This window comes from Drechmeria coniospora, chromosome 03 (genome assembly GCF_001625195.1).
Source record: "Drechmeria coniospora strain ARSEF 6962 chromosome 03, whole genome shotgun sequence".
In the NCBI taxonomy this organism is placed as follows: Eukaryota; Fungi; Ascomycota; class Sordariomycetes; order Hypocreales; family Ophiocordycipitaceae; genus Drechmeria; species Drechmeria coniospora.
The window spans coordinates 6,577,760-6,594,931 of record NC_054391.1 but is presented as its reverse complement, the minus strand read 5'-3'; the positions used below and the strand labels follow the sequence as shown (position 1 = coordinate 6,594,931).

Genomic DNA, 17,172 nt, shown 5'->3' with positions numbered 1-17,172 from the left:
GGCCCTTGCCGAGTTTGGCCATGGCACGTACCACGCGAGAAGGCGGAAAGAGCAACTCGAGATTTGTCTCGACGATTGTGGAAAGCACCGAGGCATTTCCTTCCGCGTGTTCTTATTTCACGACAGCTGACTGTATCCGCCATATAGCCAACCAGCCGAGCTCCATTCATGCTTCTGCAAACTACTAGCTGGTTACCTTGACATGCACCGCGAGATCCAGCGTCGCCGTTCCCTCTTGTGCCAATACGTGCAGTGCAGAGTGTACAATCGCCACGTCTCCGCATCGTTTCGCACGCCACGCCCATTCAGTTTCCCCTTCCGAGCAATAATTTATGGCTGCAGTCATGGTACGACTATTTCGACTGCCCTCTCTTCGGAGTAGTACCCGCCTAATCCATCCGATTTATGCCGACGCAAACAACGCAAACAAGGATTGGGGGCCGTTGAGTGTTGGAGCAGAGAGGTGAGCAACAGTATTTAGTGCACAGGCTTGTTGGAATCTTGTCTTGTATCATTATGCTCCCCATCACGCTGATTCCCAACGGGTTGCTTTGGGAGGAGACATGAGTTGCGTATATCGACGTCGCGAAGTTGGTGGTAATCCTGCTTCGGCGGCGTCGTCGTCGGAATGCTCGTTTAACTCGACTAGGCCTAGCGATTTTTTGCGCTTGATCAGTCACCAGCTTGACTTTGATCTTGGGAGCTCGTCTCATGACCCGCCCGGCCCCCACCGCCCCTGGTCCCGGGGTCGCTTTGGGGGTGTGTGCTTACTAGGTACTTACAGTACTCCGTAGTTGTGCTGTATTTACCAGTAATACCGTGTCTGCTGTCGGTCTCAGTCTGTCATCATTGCTTGGGTTTGCTTCGGGCTCTTAGCGCCGCCCATGGAAGTGGCCACCATCTGCCGAGCCTGTTCAATTGTATTAATACCTACAGAGTATTACTGTACTCCGTACTTGGTATCCTGTTTTGCCCCCCCGTCCCCTGTCACGATCCAGTATTGGATGAGTGGCTGACGGGTTGCCATCGAAATTACGAGCACAAGTACCTACAGTACAGTGCAGTAGGCCCTCAAGGAGTGCTCCAGGTGTACTTGTACAGTGCTGCTATGTAAGTACATGCAACCGTACATACCCACATATACACCTAACGCTCGCGCTCCTCCATACTCGCCCGTCACGTTCGTCACCCATCTCACGAGCACAACCTCCCCAAAGATACAAAGGGCATCACTCGAACGGTGGCTCGTGTTTCAGTCGTGCTCGGCATGGCACCATGGAGCTCATCCGCTGACCCAACTCCCACTATGCCTGGAATGAAAAACCATCTCCTTCCTTCTCCTCGCCCGAAACTGGACCTTGCCTTGCCTTCCTCATCAAGGACGATCCGACCATGGAACGCCTCGACGACGCTACAAGGCATGCGTACCGGTCCGCCTTCAGACAGGCTGTCGCCGACGGTCAAGCGAAGCCGTTGTTGATACCCTACAGCGTGCTTGGTGCCTTCATCGTCCCCGCGCTGTGGCTCACCATCCCTCACACGCACCGCCCCTGGCTCTACCAAACAAGATGGCTCGTCGTCGCTTTTGTCGTCCTCTTCAACATCAATGTCGCTCGCCAGTCTTCCAGCACGAACATGGCATGTGCTTATGCTGCCGGGCTGATGGCCTCCTGGGGCGTCGTTTTGAACATGAACTTGCTCGTCTGGAAGCGTCCGCAGTTCGAGGCCGCACGAGCGATACGAGTCCTCCGGAAGGCGACGCACGAAAGAACGGATAGCACATTGGCGAGTGCGACTAGCCCTCAAACCTCCCATGGCCTTCGCAGCCGGAACATCGGCGTGCCTACCGCTGGCCCTCGTACCCAAGAATTCGAATCTATGACGGATGCAGAGGTCGGACATCATCTCGTCTGGCAGCCCTTTCCTGCGAACGCCCCTTTCCTGAACCGTCTCGGCTGGGTCCTGGATTTGATGTGTAGCTTTCGAGGAGCAGGCAAGATATTTCGTTCCAATATCCTGATTTTGCGGATGCTTACAAGAGAGCAGGCTGGAACTGGTCGATATCATCCATTCCGCGGCCCAAAATTCCTGCAAAGACCCGATTGGGAGACCGGGTGGACCTCAACTCGATGCCTCGAGTGACGGGCAGCGGCTATGAGCGTTGCCTCACCGAACGGCAGTTTATCCGCAAACACGTTGTCAAAATCCTCATCATGTACTGCATTCTGGATCTCCTATCCGTCTCCATGATGATGGATCCTTACTTCATCCACGGCCCAGACAACGCCTCCGAGCTTCCCCGCCATCTTCAACGTCTGTCGCCGTGGGTCATCATTGCCTACAGGGAATTGCTCTGTTTATCTGGCGTCCTGGCTGCTCTCGATGCCGTCTTCGCCGTCAACAATGTCGTTCAATATTGGCTCTTCAAGACTCTCTGGCCGTCGCGTGCCGCCCTCTGGCACTATTCCTCCACTTTCGGCTCCTTCTCGCTTGTTCTTGATAAAGGTCTCGCCGGCTGGTGGGGAGACTGGTGGCACCAGACCTTTCGCCAGCAGTTCCTCGCCCCCTCCCTCTATCTGCAGCGACGAGGATACCTCCGGGAAGGCTCGCAAACAGCTGCCGCCGTTGCCATGTTCTTATCCTTCTTTCAGTCCGGCCTGCTTCACGCCTTCGGTAGTATGTCGTCTATTCCCGAAACAAGACCTTGGCGCTCGCCGCTATTCTTTCTTCTCCAAGTCGCCGGCATCAGCATTCAAGACGGCCTTGCCAAGGTGATGAAACGACGCGTGCCAAATCCACCTCGGATGCTGACCCGCATCGCCAACTTCCTCTTCACTTTCGTCTGGATGTACGCCACGTCGACACTGTTCATTGATGACATTTCCTCTTCCGGGTTGTGGCTGTTGGAACCGGTTCCCATTTCGCCCCTTCGCTGGCTTGGGTACGGCCACCCGACGGATCATTGGTGGAGGTGGGATCGAGATCACTTTCCTAAGTGGCATTCCGGAGCGCATTGGTGGGAGACGGGCATCGCATTGTAAAACGACAGACCTCGGTTCACCTCAACAGATAAAGCGCCAAGTTCAAATGATGTGCATCATGTCCGAAGACGCATGAAACGTAGCAAGACGAGCGATCACTCTCCGTCATGATGTTTGTCTTTGACGTGGACGCAAATGGATACAGGTATTTTTTTCTTGATGGAGATCACAGCGTGCGCAACGAGTTAATTGCACCCCGAGGGTGCTCTTATTTTTTGCGCTTGAAGCCACGATATCACGTCGCCATATCTCGATTGCTTTTGACTCAAGACTTCTAGGAATGCACCATATGCCGTTCTGCCATGGGTTTAGCGAGCACGCACAGAAAAGATGGTCTCGGAGGCAACAATCACTTACGCAACTACCTGTCCCTTGCGAATGTCGCATGAATATAGCGGATACTGCTTCTTCCTCGCCTTGCTTGACAGGATCAAAAAAGCGACCTCGGCAACTTTGGAAATGGTACCTGTAGTAATAATTAGGGCATGAGGTAACATGGCAATGTAGATGCTACGGAAGCGTACGGGTTATCAAACGCGTGCTGGGCTGTTGAGGCCGAGTCAAGCAGCGGATGTAGATCCACATCTTCAATGCCGTCTCGCGAAAGGCGCCGTGTAGGGATCGCAGGACAGTTTTGGTGGAATTGTGAGACGTGTCGTAGAGCATAAGGTTCGACTGTATCTTGAACGAGTCTATAGCTAGAGTCAGCGCATATCTTTCAGAAGTTTTTTCCTGCCCAACGTACTTAGAACCTTCCGCTGAAAGTTTTGTCCAGGCGAGCGGCCAAACTCGACGGTGAACGAGCTCTCTGGGGACTCGAACGTGAGCCAACATGTGCTGTGTGCCGTGCAGGGAAAGAACACTCACCACTAACGTTGCTCCGGTCTCTGTCCTTCATAATTTCTAGTGACTGGCAATCGATGGAAACGCCGCAGTATGGAAAACACGCCCCGTTTGCTCTGGAAACGGGGCCACCGGTCATCTGCATCTCGAAGTTGACCAACGTCTTCTTTTGATTGACCTTGACGCCATACTCGGGTACACCTTGGTGCATCGTTTGCACAAACTTGATAGCCTTGGCCTTGTCAAGAGTGATCAGCAAAAAGTCGTCAATGAGCCTCATGAGCAAGCAGTCTGGCGAGTTGAGGAAACCCAGGCGCTGCTTCTCCAGATCGGCATAGAAGTAGTTGCACATGAGCGAAGACAGAATCGAACCCTGAGGTATGCCAGTTCTTTGCCTGTAGTATTTCTTGCCAATCTTGACCAGATTTCGCTCCACGTGGTCTGCCAATAGTTTCATGAGCGAGCTTGCGTCGTGCTGCACCTGCATGGCACTGTCCACAAAGACCGTGTTTCTCCTTCTGCGGCCAAGATCGCCGTGTAGTCGCTGTTGGAGTGGTGCGCCGTCGCGACTTGCGGCAAAAGCATTTGCATGCCAGCGCTTCACTGGTTTAGTTGCCGGTTTATTGGGTACGAGCATTGCACGCTCGCCAGGTCGCACCTCGGCGTGCTTAATCATGGTGTAAGTCTTCTCTGTAGGAACGGTCTCAATGATTTTGATGACTGCTTTCTGTGGAATGGTGTCGAAGGCGGCTTGAACATCCACCTTGGCAAAGTAAAGGCGTCCATTCATCGGACCTAAAGATTTCTTGAAGTCCTTGAGCCGAGGATACATGTCATCGACAGAAAACATGGTTGATCCCAGTTTCAGAGGATTGGTATCCTTCAGATGATGGTTAGCGCGCGTTAGACATGCTCGGCAAAAGCAGCATTATGTAGATACCTTTTCAAACTTCAGAATGGTGTGAACCGGTTTCAGAACGGTGTTGATGCTGGGACCGAGAAGCTTTGAGGAGCCCTTGCTCAGCTGACGCCGTCGCAGGTTCATAATCGGGCGCAGCTTGCTGCCCTTGGGCAATAGTCGTATGTGGCTGAAGCCAAGCCGTCTGGAGTTGAGGATTTGCTGCGCTTCCACGGTGTTGACCTCTTCAAACATACTCTTCTTGATGTCTGCCATGGCCGGCTCCGCGATAGCCCTCCAGACATCGTGGCGGAAGTAAAACAGTTGAGAGCGGTTTTGATTGGACTCGGTCACGTAAAAGTTGCTCCGTATCAGGGGTATCAAGAGGGAATCAAAAACATAATACAAAAATTCGAGAAAGATTTCATCTCGCTTGCCCTTGTCGGTCTGCCCAAGCCTGTGGCCTTGCTGGCCAGGCGGTCGAAGCCAGGCCAGACCTACGACCTGCACGGCGTCAACATTTTCCACTTCTGTTCGATGAGGAAGCGAGGACGTGAGACGCTGGACGAACCTTGAGACCTTGGGAAATTTCGTGCAACGTCATCGACTCGAAGCGCCGCAATTTAACGAAGTGGTCTACCTTGTTCAGGAATACCGCCCGGTTGTGGCACATTGCATCACCCTCGCCCCAAAAGTCATTCGGTATTATCTTGGAGAGAACTGCTTGGCAAAATGCTGACACGTGCGACGCAGGACAAGCCAGCGCTTCAAGAGAGTTGACATCAGACGGGAGCAAAGGTAGCTGAGAATTCAGACGGTTGACTTTCTTCGGGCGGCATGCGACTGGTGGCACTCCGTTTGTCACTGCCTGTCCCAGCGCCGCAGCGCAAGATGAGGTCTCTGGTTGCGCGTTGGTCGTGTTGGAATTACGAGTGCGGCGCCTGTCGAGAAACGTTGGGCAATAATGACGGAGAAGCTCTGCGTATGAGCAGCGCCCGTGAAGGATCTGAAGTCTCTGAACCAAGGTCCTGGTTGCCCCCCTGAGTCTCTTGGGTAATTTTAAGGACTGCCCCCCGATAGAGGTGCCATCTGCCTTTGCGATCAACCCTGCAATCTCTTCTTCCCGCCAAGTATAGTCCTGGAACTTCTGGGCCGTTTCCAGGAAGTTTACTGTTGAGCTGAAGACGTTGTGTAGTCCAAACTGGCGCGGGAACATGTACATCATCACCTTGCAAGTGTTGGCTTCGTTGCGTTTGGTTGCATCCTTATCCTTCGGTGTCGGCACTTCACCATTCTGCAACGACTGCTGAGAATACAGACATCGATTTAGAACGTCTGCAGAGCTTGTTCTTCAGCAAATTGCGTCGGTAGAGTGTAGGGGGACGAGCAAGCGTACGAATGTGTTTGTAACCGAAGTGAACACGGCCACGAGCTGTGAGCGTTGGCTTGGCATAAAATATTCGACTTCTGACGAGCGTTATGTCTGATGGTTTCCTGGCTGTGATCTCTGCCGGCGACGACCGATTCCTGGACAAGTCAAGTTCGGCGAGCGGCATGCCTGTGGCAGGTCAGAACGATGCTGGGCTCGAGTGCACGACCGGGCAGAGGGCAGATGGAAGGCGTACCGCTGAGCTGATAGTAGTTGCCGAGGTCTATCTCGAGAGCGATGAAAATTGAACAATCGACAAGCAAATCCAGCATGATTTTCTGCCCTGACTGGCCCAGCAGCGCCAGCAGATGTGGCCAGGGCTCTCGCTTGAGGGTTGCCACGTGAGAGTTGGGATAGAGGCTGTAGACCCCCGGGATTGTGGTCAAGGCCGAGTCTCCCTCCCGAGCCATTCGACGATATCCATCGCACAGGAGGTGCTTGGGTCGCGCCCGAGTGCTCTGTTCCCGCTTGAAGAATCTCCAGACGACAAAGTCGACAATCTGGTTCGTTTCAGCACAAGGTCCAAGATGGAACATGGTCAGACGAGGCGACAAACCTCAGCCTGCACACCGGTGGCGGCGGGTATTCCATCGGACAGGGTGACGTAGGACTCATCCCCTCGTTGGGAAAAGGACAGGAACTGCTCGTACACGGGCACCTCCACCTCGGGTTGTTGCCGTTGGTCGCAGATGCACACCAAGGACGTATCCAGGAAGCGTCCGATATTGGTTTCAAACTCGTTGCCGTTTCTCAACGAAGAAATCTTTTTGCGGCGCAGCCTCGAGGATCGGGGGAGCTTGCAGAGGATGTAGTCTCGCAGTGTTTGGACAGTGCCATAGCATTGGCTCAGCAAGTCCCGGCGAACGGGCAATTCGAAGTCGCTGCTCTGGCCATGGCAGGTTCCGGACGCGTCACGTCTGCTGCGTTTCCGCTTGACGTCTCTGTCCATGTCGCGAAGTCATGGCGATGACGCAGAATCGCGTCTATTGGCGTGATCGTGTCTCGTCTCGCAACGGATCTGCTCGATACAGAATGGACGTCGAACACTTTACACGCCCCACGCCCCACCTGCTTTACATTACATGCTGGCAGGACTGTAATAAGTACTTACAGCAATACTTGCTTGCACTAGAAGGTACTCGTGCAGTACGGGAGTACTCCGCACGTATTAACCTGATAGGTATTAATTACTGTGTCTTCAGCACGTACGGTCGCAGACAAAAATGAGGATTCAGTTTTGGTAAGCGGTACTACTACAAAGTGAATCGACACTTTTGCCACCCCACTATACACATACGTACAGTACACCATCATTCACATGCATCGTAATGTTCAGCTACAGAAGGCTGCAAAATTAGTCCTAGATGTAGACACCTCTAGCCCTTGGGAGCGAATGAGGATGCTCATACTCACGCGCAGTGGGATGAGAGTTACATGTATTCATCTGCGAATTTTACTTGGGAGGCAAGGTGCAGCACACCTGCATCATACCACATTTGAAGCGAGAGCATTCACCCGTGTTTGTCCACGGACACCTACTTGCGGTTTATTTCTACCTCCTCTGCATAATAGGTTAGTAGCTACATCGTACAACTACTTGTACCTGTGTGCAGTAGTAGCATTCAGACGCCTTCAACGAGATACATGCACATGTACGTAGCTTCCACATGCAGTGGACAGCGAATCGTCGACATCGCAGTAATAAGGCACAGCCATTCCTAGGTACTACCATGATACTTGAAAAAACTGTACGAAAATCGTGTCGCGCAGTTGCACAGTATGGTCCTGCTGGTCTCTGGTGCATGCGGATGCACGATAATATATGCACTCGAACACCCATATTAAGAGTACGCACAACTACTCCATACACCCACCTATGCACAGCAACAGACACGCACTACAAGTAATAAGTACTGTACGGAGTACAGTACAGTAATACTCCAAGAATACTCCGTACTACTCCGTAGTGTTCGGATATTTCGGAGCTGAGTAAATGCAAGGTACGATGTACTCTCGTGCGTGCTCGTACTGTACAGTACATGTACTCCATACTAGTAGCACCACTTCGATGCAGCAACCTGGATATTTCAAGGTACTTACAGTACATATACTCCGTACTAGTACAAGTACTGGTGCGAATGCAAGATACCAATGTAGTTGTACTTACTCGTCCTTGTACTTGAGTATTTTATTTGAATGATACTTACAGTGTACAGGCTGCTAGCGGTTTCCTCCCTTGATTTCAATCCACCGTAATCTTGCGCTAGCGGTTTGGCTGGATGCTGGGCCCAGCCCAGGGTCGTTTATGTACTTAGATTGCCCAGTGTCACAGTGCGGCTAGCACGTCGCCGTTTGCATTGACATCGAGAGCCAATCAGCGGTGTTGCCATCCCGTCGCCCGGCAATACCCACTTCACAGAGCATGTGAGTTTCCTCGGCAAGTGGTTGCCATGTGCGGCAAGTGCGGCGTGCTCGGGGTGAGCGTTCGAATGGGGGTAGGGAGCGAGCGAAGGCTTCATTGTTTGACTGATCGCTTGCTTTGTTGTGGTTCCTGAAAGTGGACTTGACGGGAAGCTAAGTGGGGATGGTTAACGGAAAACTATAAGCTAAGAATAAAATGGTGGGCCGTATATGACAGCCGTCAGGTACCAACCAGCCTACGCGTTGACGGCGCTTGGGTACGTACAGCAGGGGAGGTACTTAATACCCCGTACTGCACCCGTACTGTACTTAATATGTAGCCTGCAGGTACTCCGTACTTACTCCGTAGTTGTACAGTACATCAGTTGGAAAAGTACACGGGTTCTTGTACTTGTGCATGTACATGCACTGTACGGTAAGTAGTTGAGTACTTGCTATGCCTACTTGCATGCTTGCATGTACGCCTAACCACAAGTACATGTACTTTAGTGTACAGTGCTCCGTACGGAGTAATACTCTACGGAGTACGGAGTACAACTAAGTACGCAAGTAATATTGGTGCCACTCCTGTAAGTAATACAGCTTACCGATTTCTCTCATGCAATTTCCCAACTTTTTTTCCAGTCAACCGCCTGATTCGACCAGCCAGTGGGCGCTCTTTGCATGTCCCTTGTCCTTCGTTCCCTCCCTTTCCTCCACAAGTAAGGCGAGGAAAGCGGACGGCAATCGTACCGGTCGAGGCCTCCACAGCAGACAGTGGGGGAACGACGAGATGCCGCCCGCTGACGGAGGGGTCGGATCTGATGTCAGGCCTGCAAAGATCGTATGCTGGAACTGTCTTGCAGCCGGTGCTCATTCGTGCGAGCGCAATGCCTGCAAGTATGTATATGCTCAGGCAAAGGTGTACGTGTACTTTTCGCATGCAACTATGTGTGAGTACGGAGTACGGAGTACTGTACAGGTAGGTAATGTCGCAGCTCAGATGGGGATCGCAATGGTGCAGACACGGCGTGACACAACCAACAGCCGGTGGCTAGCGTTGGAGGATGCATGCTGCAACCGTACTTACTGTACAGTGGACTCGTCGAGTGCACATGCAAGGACATGTACATGTACACGTGCATGTACAGTGTAAATCCCGTGCATGCGCCCCCAAGTCCGTGCGGGATTGAAGAGTTGCCGAGCGAAATGCTCGCTCGCTCAAGGTGAGGCGACGGGACAAGGATTTGATCAGTCGGAACAAGAGGACCAGCTGCCAGCGAAGCTTGCATGGACATGGACGACGGGGTCGGCTCGTGCTGTACAGCTACATGTTTACTAGTCGGAGTGCGCCGGCATCACATGTACCGGTACGTGTTCGTTCACCATCCCGCTCGTGTTCGAGCTCTCGCTAGTGCTTGTACCGGTACCTCCAATGCATGTACAAGTACTCCGTACTCTGTACTTGGTCCTCCGCGTTTGCACCCTCGTCATCGCTTGGATCAAGCCACGCCGACGGATGGCTCACAATGGCAAAGCGAGGAGGGCGCGCCATTTGGAGAATACCGCGCAAACATGGAGCTTAGTACGAACGAGTATCAGGTACCCGTTGCAGCCAGTGCGACCAACCTGCTCCAAGTCAACGTGCCTGCACGGTGCAGACGCCAACTCTGCAGTCCGCATCGTTGTTCAAGGTGGCCCGCGCGAGGGCAGCGTCGCGGCAAAGGGTACGGAGCACGGCTGTGCGACCAAGTAATACAGTGTAGTGTACATGTACGAATTCGACGACCCCATCTTCGTACAGGATACATCCCGGCTCTTGTCTCCCACGTACGTGCGCCGCTGTCGTGCAACATCGCGCAGCGACTTGGTTGGCTGCCTGTATTCGGTACCTGGGTACTTGCCCGTTAGTGCATGATTGCTGGCAACCTGCCTGCCCTGCCTGCCCTGCCGTGGCTCCTGCTGGCTTTTCGCGGGCGGCCGAATCCCAACCACCAACGGTACTGCACCGCTGCCAGGTAGCAGCACCTCGGCATCACCTTTTCTCTCTCACTTGCCCAATCCGCTCCCACCATCACCACCACCACCGGCCAGGCGTACATCGTCACGAATCCTCCCACCGCCCGCACCAGCCGGTCTCGACGTGAATCAATCCACGTAAGCAGCCTCCTCTCGATTTCGCCCACCCGCCTTCGTCCCTCGTACGCGGCGTCCCCCTGCATCCCGTCGGCCAACGCATCGATGCTCGTTCCTGCTCCTGCCGCCCTTTGTCGAGTCCCGCCCAGTCGCGACGCCCGACGTCCAGCTTGGCGGATGATTGCCTCGTCCTAGGCAGGCCATCGCCATGGATCCCGACCCGGATGCTGGCCTGCTGACGGACGGTGCGAATCCTCGCCTTGGAGAGAGCCTCTTCGGCCACGGAGACGGTGATGCCCAATTCGGATCCCAACTTGGACCCCAACACCCTCTCGACGACGGCACCTCCCACCCCGGCGACGACGACGACGACGACGACGACGAATTCGCCCGCGATGGCCATCGCCGCTCCGCCGCAAACTACACAGCTGCCCTGGCCAACGCGCACCATGCCGCCGAGACCGTGAATCCCGACGTCTTCTACCGGAGCTACGAAGCCAGCCAACCCTCCGACGGCGAACCCATCCACCCGCTCATGGCCTCGTCCGTCATCGGCCCCTCATTGTGCTTCGGCGACGCAGCCACCGCCGCCGCCAGCCATCTCGCCCTCTCGTCGAACGGTTCATTGCCTCTATCCACCGATTGTGCCGCCTCGGACCCGAACGACGGCACCCACTCGACGTCGGGCACGTTGAAAAGGCCGAGCGTCAAGGATCTGAAGAAGCGATTCGATCAAAACGGCACCCTTTCTTCCATCCCGCAACCCTCTGCCAGACTGGGATCCACGCCACCTCGAGCAGTAAGCGATGCCGCTGCCGCCGCCGCCGTCGTCGTCGTCAAGGCGCGAAGTAGAGCAACGCCGTACGCCGCCTTGCCTGCCGGACACGCTCACAAATCATTGGCTCAGGAAACGGCGCAGGAAGGCCACGACGCTGCAAGGACACGCGGGCAACGGTCGACCGTTGCACCTCAGGAGGATCCCGTGCCCAGCAGCTCAAGGTCGTTCGCCAGCCGCATCGGCAAGCCTGGAATGTCCGTCAACGGCAAAGACGTCGCCTCCAGCTCGATGACGCACCCATCGTGCAAGGTCGCTTCTCCCTCACGCAGCCTGCACCACGGCCAGAAACGGTCATCGTCTCCGCCGACGGCGCCCGCGACCCGGGGCCTGTTGTTTGGCGAGATTCTCCCTCAAAAATATGACGTATCCTCTCCTGGCTTCGGGATAGGTCATGGCCGATCCCAGAAGATCTCCGAATCGAGCCGTCGCCACCACCACCGTCGCCACTCCGGCCCCGACACGAAATCTCCTTCCCCAAGCAGCTGGTATCGCCATGTCAACCAACGGGTCAACCCTTCACACGTCGGCTCTGCGTCTCGGCCCAAGGGCCACACTCGTTCACGAAGCGAGGTCACAGTGTCTCCATCATTTTTACAGATTGCCCGCAGGCCACACACTAGATTCATTCCACCGACGAGCCTAGTTTTTTCATCATCTATATCCAAAATCCCTATTCCCGACAGAAAGCTGAGAAGCCCCACCAACTCGTCTGGTCCGCCCTCTCCTCCCTCATACTCGCCCCCTGGGCTCAAACGCGCACGTGCGAATGCGAGGGCTTTCCGTCCCGCCGTCGCCCCAGCGAGGGCGAAAACGCCGACGGGCAGAAAGGACCCCCCCGAAGCCCTTGTCACACCGGGCAACAAGCCGCGCCTTGAAGCGTACATAACAACGCCCCCGCCCAAGTTATCGCCAACCCTGAGAAGCTCACGGCCGCGACGGCCGGTCTCCTTGGTTGCGACGGCCAGCTCGCGCATGAAGGGGTCCGACAGCGGAGGTTCTAGCAACGGCTCCGACGCAATGCCCTTGAAATCGGACGACAAATCGGCAACGAGACATCGCAAGGTATCCGTCGGACCCATTGACTTCGAGCGCAGGCGGGAGCATATCAGACTCGCATACAGCAGATCCATCCGAGAAAGCCAAGCGTTCGAGACCCGAAAGGAAGTCATTGGGAGTCGCGAGAAGGCAGTGGAACCGGCCGCGATGGCCGACGTGATAATCTCTGATCTCGAATCGCTTGCATCGGCCATCGCCGCCGCCCCAACGCAGACGGAGCAGGGTATCTCAAGTGCTCTCGACAAGGTTGGCGCATCTTCCGATTCCGAGACGAGGCAACCGGAGCATCTGCCGACCGAACCCTTCGCGAATCCGGTCGTGGATAACCCTGGGCACGGAGTCGAACCACGCCTCGCCTTACCCGCAGTACTCCTTCCGAGCCCCCCACAGCTCGGACAGTTGGCGACGGATGGTGACTCGCCCACGCTTGGTATCCCCTCGAGCATTGCTCTCCTCGGGCACCCAACGAGTGCGGAAGCGCAGACTCGGTCCGCGACGTCTCAGACATCCGAGGCAACCGATCTCGATGACGAACCCCGGACGAGTCCCCCGGTTCAGCCGTATCAATCTTCGCTGGGCATGTTCGTATCTGCGAAGCCGCCAGCTCCCCAGACTTCTGCTACAGACTCTCCTCAGCCAAGGTATGAGGATCATTCCGGGGAACACCCAGATCCCTTGGGTGCGAATCCAAAGGTCGGGCACGAGGCGTCACAGGCCGCAGTACGTGACGAAACAGACCACCCGACGATCCTGGACTCGAGGGCCGGCTTTGAGGGCCCTTCCCTTGCTCTTCGACCGATCGAGTCATATGCTGCCACCCTGGCCTCGCCACAACCTACCGAGACCAAACGGGAAGGCGAAGGCGAGGCGGGACCTGTTTCCTCTCCTCGCTTGGATGTGCAGAGCAGGTCAGACCGCTGCTCGGATTCGGACAATGCGCCCCGGGGCGACGATGCAGCTGTGGATGCATGTGCGGAGAAGACGGAGGAGCACGACAGGTTCGTGCTGTCTCGGCCCGACTTCCGCTGCGGCGATCCCCTGTCGTCCTATCGTTCATCCACTTGTGCTTCATCCGATGTCGGTGCCCCAGACGACGCCCATGGCCGACGACTAGATGCGGCAAATACATCCAGCCTTGTGGTGCCCCCGTCGAGGACGGATAACGATAGGCTGAGCCGAGAGTCGGCGTGGACCGACTTTTCCATTGATAGCGCCGATTCTGATGCCACGAAGTCGTCCGCAAGGCAGAGTCGGCACGAATCTCGCGCCTATGGTCGCGGAACCGTCTTGGAATCGACAACGACGACTCGGGAAAGAGTTTCGTCCCGTACAGGGATGCAGTACGGATCGGACGGGCAATGTGCGGACGATTCGGCAAGATGGTCTGTCCATTCTCATCAACTCCAACTACCAGAGGTCGACGCTGGAGAGAGTTTCTCCATTCCTTACCTGACACAGGATGTCGGTGCGAGCTTGTCGTACCTCCAAACTCCTGACCACAGACCACCTCCTGTGCCGCATTCTGCTCCAGCCTCGACGCTGGACTCGCGGACATCGAGCATCTTTTACGACCAGTCCCAGCGCGGAAGCACTTTGGCCAATTCCGAGCAGGAGAGTGATGAGTGCGCGCCTAAAGTTCCAACACCACACTCGGTCGACGCAACCCAAACGGACAGCGACGCCAGGTCGTCGGCGCAAGGAGGCGACGAGCCCACGAGCCAGGAACGCCACCGCCTCATTCAGCGGCGGAACGTCATCAAGGAGTTGATCGACACAGAGGCCGTCTTCGTCCGAGACATGAACATCGTGGAAGAGATTTACAAGGGAACCGCCGAGGCTTGCCCTGAACTGGACGGCAAGACGGTCAAGCTCGTCTTCCGCAACAGCGACGAGATCATCGAATTTCATACCGCTTTCCTGAGGCAGCTCAAGGCCGCCGTGGCCTCGGTGTACGTGCCCAGAGGCGGCCGTGCAGCGCCCCGGAGCGCGGAATCCACCATGCCGGAACAAGCTCTGGCGAAGACCGGAGAGCCCAGCGATGCCAGGGATCGCGTGACCTCTCTCGGTCCCGTTTTCCAAGAGAACATGGAGAGGATGAAGCTGGTGCACGAAGGCTTCCTCCGCAACAGCGATCAGGCTGCGAAGCAGCTCATTCAGATCCAGCAAGACTCGACGGTCAAGATGTGGCTGAGCGAGTGCAACGAGGTGGCAAAAGACCTCACGGCTGCCTGGGACCTGGACTCGCTCCTGATCAAACCGATGCAGAGAATCACAAAATACCCCAACCTGATCGTCACGCTTCTTCAGCACACGCCGCAGGATCACCCGGATCGAGAGGCGCTGATGGCGGCCAAGGAGTCGCTGGAGAACTCCATCATCGAGATCAACAAGACCAAGAAGAATTTCGAGCTCGTCGGACAAATCGTCGGACGAAAGCGGAAGGAGTCGGATGTCAAGGCAGGCTTCGCCCGCGCGTTTGGGAAACGAGTCGACAAGCTTCAGACGTCGACTAGTCGGGCCCCGGAGGATGCCGACTACGTTCGGTTCGAGGAGAAGTTCGGCGACGACTACCTCCGACTTCAAGTCGTGCTCCGCGACGTCGAGTTCTACACCAGGCAGGTGTCGGCGTACGTGCACGAATTCCTTCAGTACCTCTCCTCGATCGAGCTCGTCATGAGGCTCCAGCCGGGCAGCTACCCCGAGCTTGAGAGCAAGTGGGTTCAGTTCAACATTTCGATGCGCGATCTCGAAAAGGTCGCCCTCGAGGACCATGTACGTGCACCCGAACGACTCCCCCCCTGTTTGCCCACCCAGCTCACTGACCTTTGCAGTTGGCCCAAGTCCGAAAGCATGTGATCGAGCCGTTCGAGCACGTCATCAAGGCGTACGGCAATCCGTCCCTGGCGATGAAGAAGCGGCAGAAGCGACGGCTGGACTTTGAGCGATCGGAACAGCTGAAGCGATCGGGGAAGTCGGTTGATCCGAAGCTCAGGGAGCTCGTGGAACAGTACGAGGCGTTGAACGACACGCTCAAGAAGGAGCTTCCGATGCTGGGATCTCTTACGGAGCGGGTGGGCAACATCTGCCTCGGCAACTTTGTCAACATCCAAGCCAACTGGTTCGCGATATGGAAGGAGAAGATGAAGGCGGTGACTGGCGAAAGCGACGAACTGCCCGACCTCGAGGAGGTGATGCTGACCTTTCAACGGGACTACCCGTACGCCCACGAGCAGCTGGACAGCATCGGCATCTTGAACTCGGCGACGCGTGGGCGGGCATCTCAGTCGGCGACGAGTGTGGACGGCTCGACCATCAGAACGTCACGCTCGGGGCCGTCGGACGTGGAGACGCGGGGCCGAGTGCTCTCCGTCAACGGCGATGCAGCCTCGTCGGCCACGCATGCTGACTTTCACGCACGCCGCAGCGGGTCCATCCCGGTCTCGCCCAGCGCCAGCTCGAGCGGTTTCAGGAGCGGCGCGGCACCCAGCCCGCACATGTACCACTACCGAGACTACTACGCGGGGATCGCGTCGCAGCAGTGGAGCTCGGCGTCGTCCAGGTCCCCCGAAATATCGGGAAGCTCGCGGTCGCTGGTGGGAACGGGCGCCACGTCGACACGACCGAGCACGAGACGGAGCTCCGATTCCGCCAACCTACACCGTCGAGATTCCAACACGACGTACAGCTCGAACCAGCACGAGAGCCGGTACTCGAACCTCTTCCACTCGGCGCTGCCACTGCCGGATGGAACGAAGAGCCAGCGATCCTCGCGAGCCTCGTCGCGCGAGCGAAGCAGGCTCTCGGACGGGTACAACGTCCTCTGGTTCGCAGCGTCGCTCTTCGAGTTCAACATTGCCACAACCAAGCAGGAAGCTGGCTACACGTACCTGACGTATCAGGCTGGCGAGGTGGGTGGTTCTCCGCGTCACTCTCCTTTCCGCCACGATTTTTGCTTTCTTCGCCGAGAGGTTACTGACCCGATGCTGCAGGTCTTTGACGTCATCGCCGAAAAGGGCGAGCTGTGGTTGGCAAAAAACCAAGACGATTCAGAGGGCCAGATCGGATGGATCTGGTCCAAACACTTTGCGAGGCTGGCCGAGCCGTAATCCAGGGCACTTTGCCGATGCCGATGGAATTTGCGCCAGCATAATGGAGGGCAGCGCGCAACGCCGAGACCCATCTCCTTTTTTTATTCTTTCTTTCTGGTTCTTAGCCCTTTCTTTGCGAAGCAGATCAACCCCGGACGGCATGAACAGCGAGCGAGAGGAGCGAAAAGTGCTTCGAGCCTCTTTCTTGATTCTCTGCAGGAGGCTCTTGCGAGGCCCTTGTTCTTCATCATTCTATTTTTTTTTTGGGTTGACAGCCAGCATGTCGACGAGAGATGCGGACGCGGGTCGGGCGTTAATTCGAGACTGAGAAGCGGTGCCCAGGCGTTGACGAGGATCCGCAGGCAGCGGAGGGTACATGTACAAGGTTGCCAGATTCGCGTTTAAGATACCATCAATGAGATTCACTGCAACAATAGATGGAA

General features: G+C 55.9%; 3 protein-coding genes across 3 annotated transcripts; 2 read left to right on the top strand and 1 right to left on the bottom strand.

Annotated features, from left to right (window-relative positions):
* Positions 1-1,392: 1,392 nt before the first annotated feature.
* On the top strand, positions 1,393-3,041 carry DCS_07550 (uncharacterized protein; the record flags this gene model as incomplete). Its single annotated transcript, XM_040804835.1, has 2 exons — positions 1,393-1,893; positions 1,980-3,041. 2 exons carry the CDS (start codon positions 1,393-1,395, stop codon positions 3,039-3,041), a joined length of 1,563 nt encoding a protein of 520 aa, XP_040654939.1.
* Positions 3,042-3,226: 185 nt separating this feature from the next.
* DCS_07549 (telomerase reverse transcriptase) lies at positions 3,227-7,160 on the bottom strand (the record flags this gene model as incomplete). The annotated part of the gene is made up of 10 exons (XM_040804834.1): positions 3,227-3,338; positions 3,399-3,507; positions 3,566-3,733; positions 3,787-3,849; positions 3,909-4,764; positions 4,825-5,286; positions 5,354-6,117; positions 6,179-6,340; positions 6,408-6,711; positions 6,768-7,160. The coding sequence occupies 10 exons, from the start codon at positions 7,158-7,160 to the stop codon at positions 3,227-3,229; spliced, it is 3,393 nt and encodes a 1,130-aa protein (XP_040654938.1).
* A 3,795-nt stretch (positions 7,161-10,955) lies between these two features.
* Positions 10,956-16,747, top strand: DCS_07548 (Rho guanyl nucleotide exchange factor; the record flags this gene model as incomplete). Its single annotated transcript, XM_040804833.1, has 3 exons — positions 10,956-15,413; positions 15,473-16,549; positions 16,631-16,747. 3 exons carry the CDS (start codon positions 10,956-10,958, stop codon positions 16,745-16,747), a joined length of 5,652 nt encoding a protein of 1,883 aa, XP_040654937.1.
* Between the last annotated feature and the right edge of the window lie 425 nt (positions 16,748-17,172).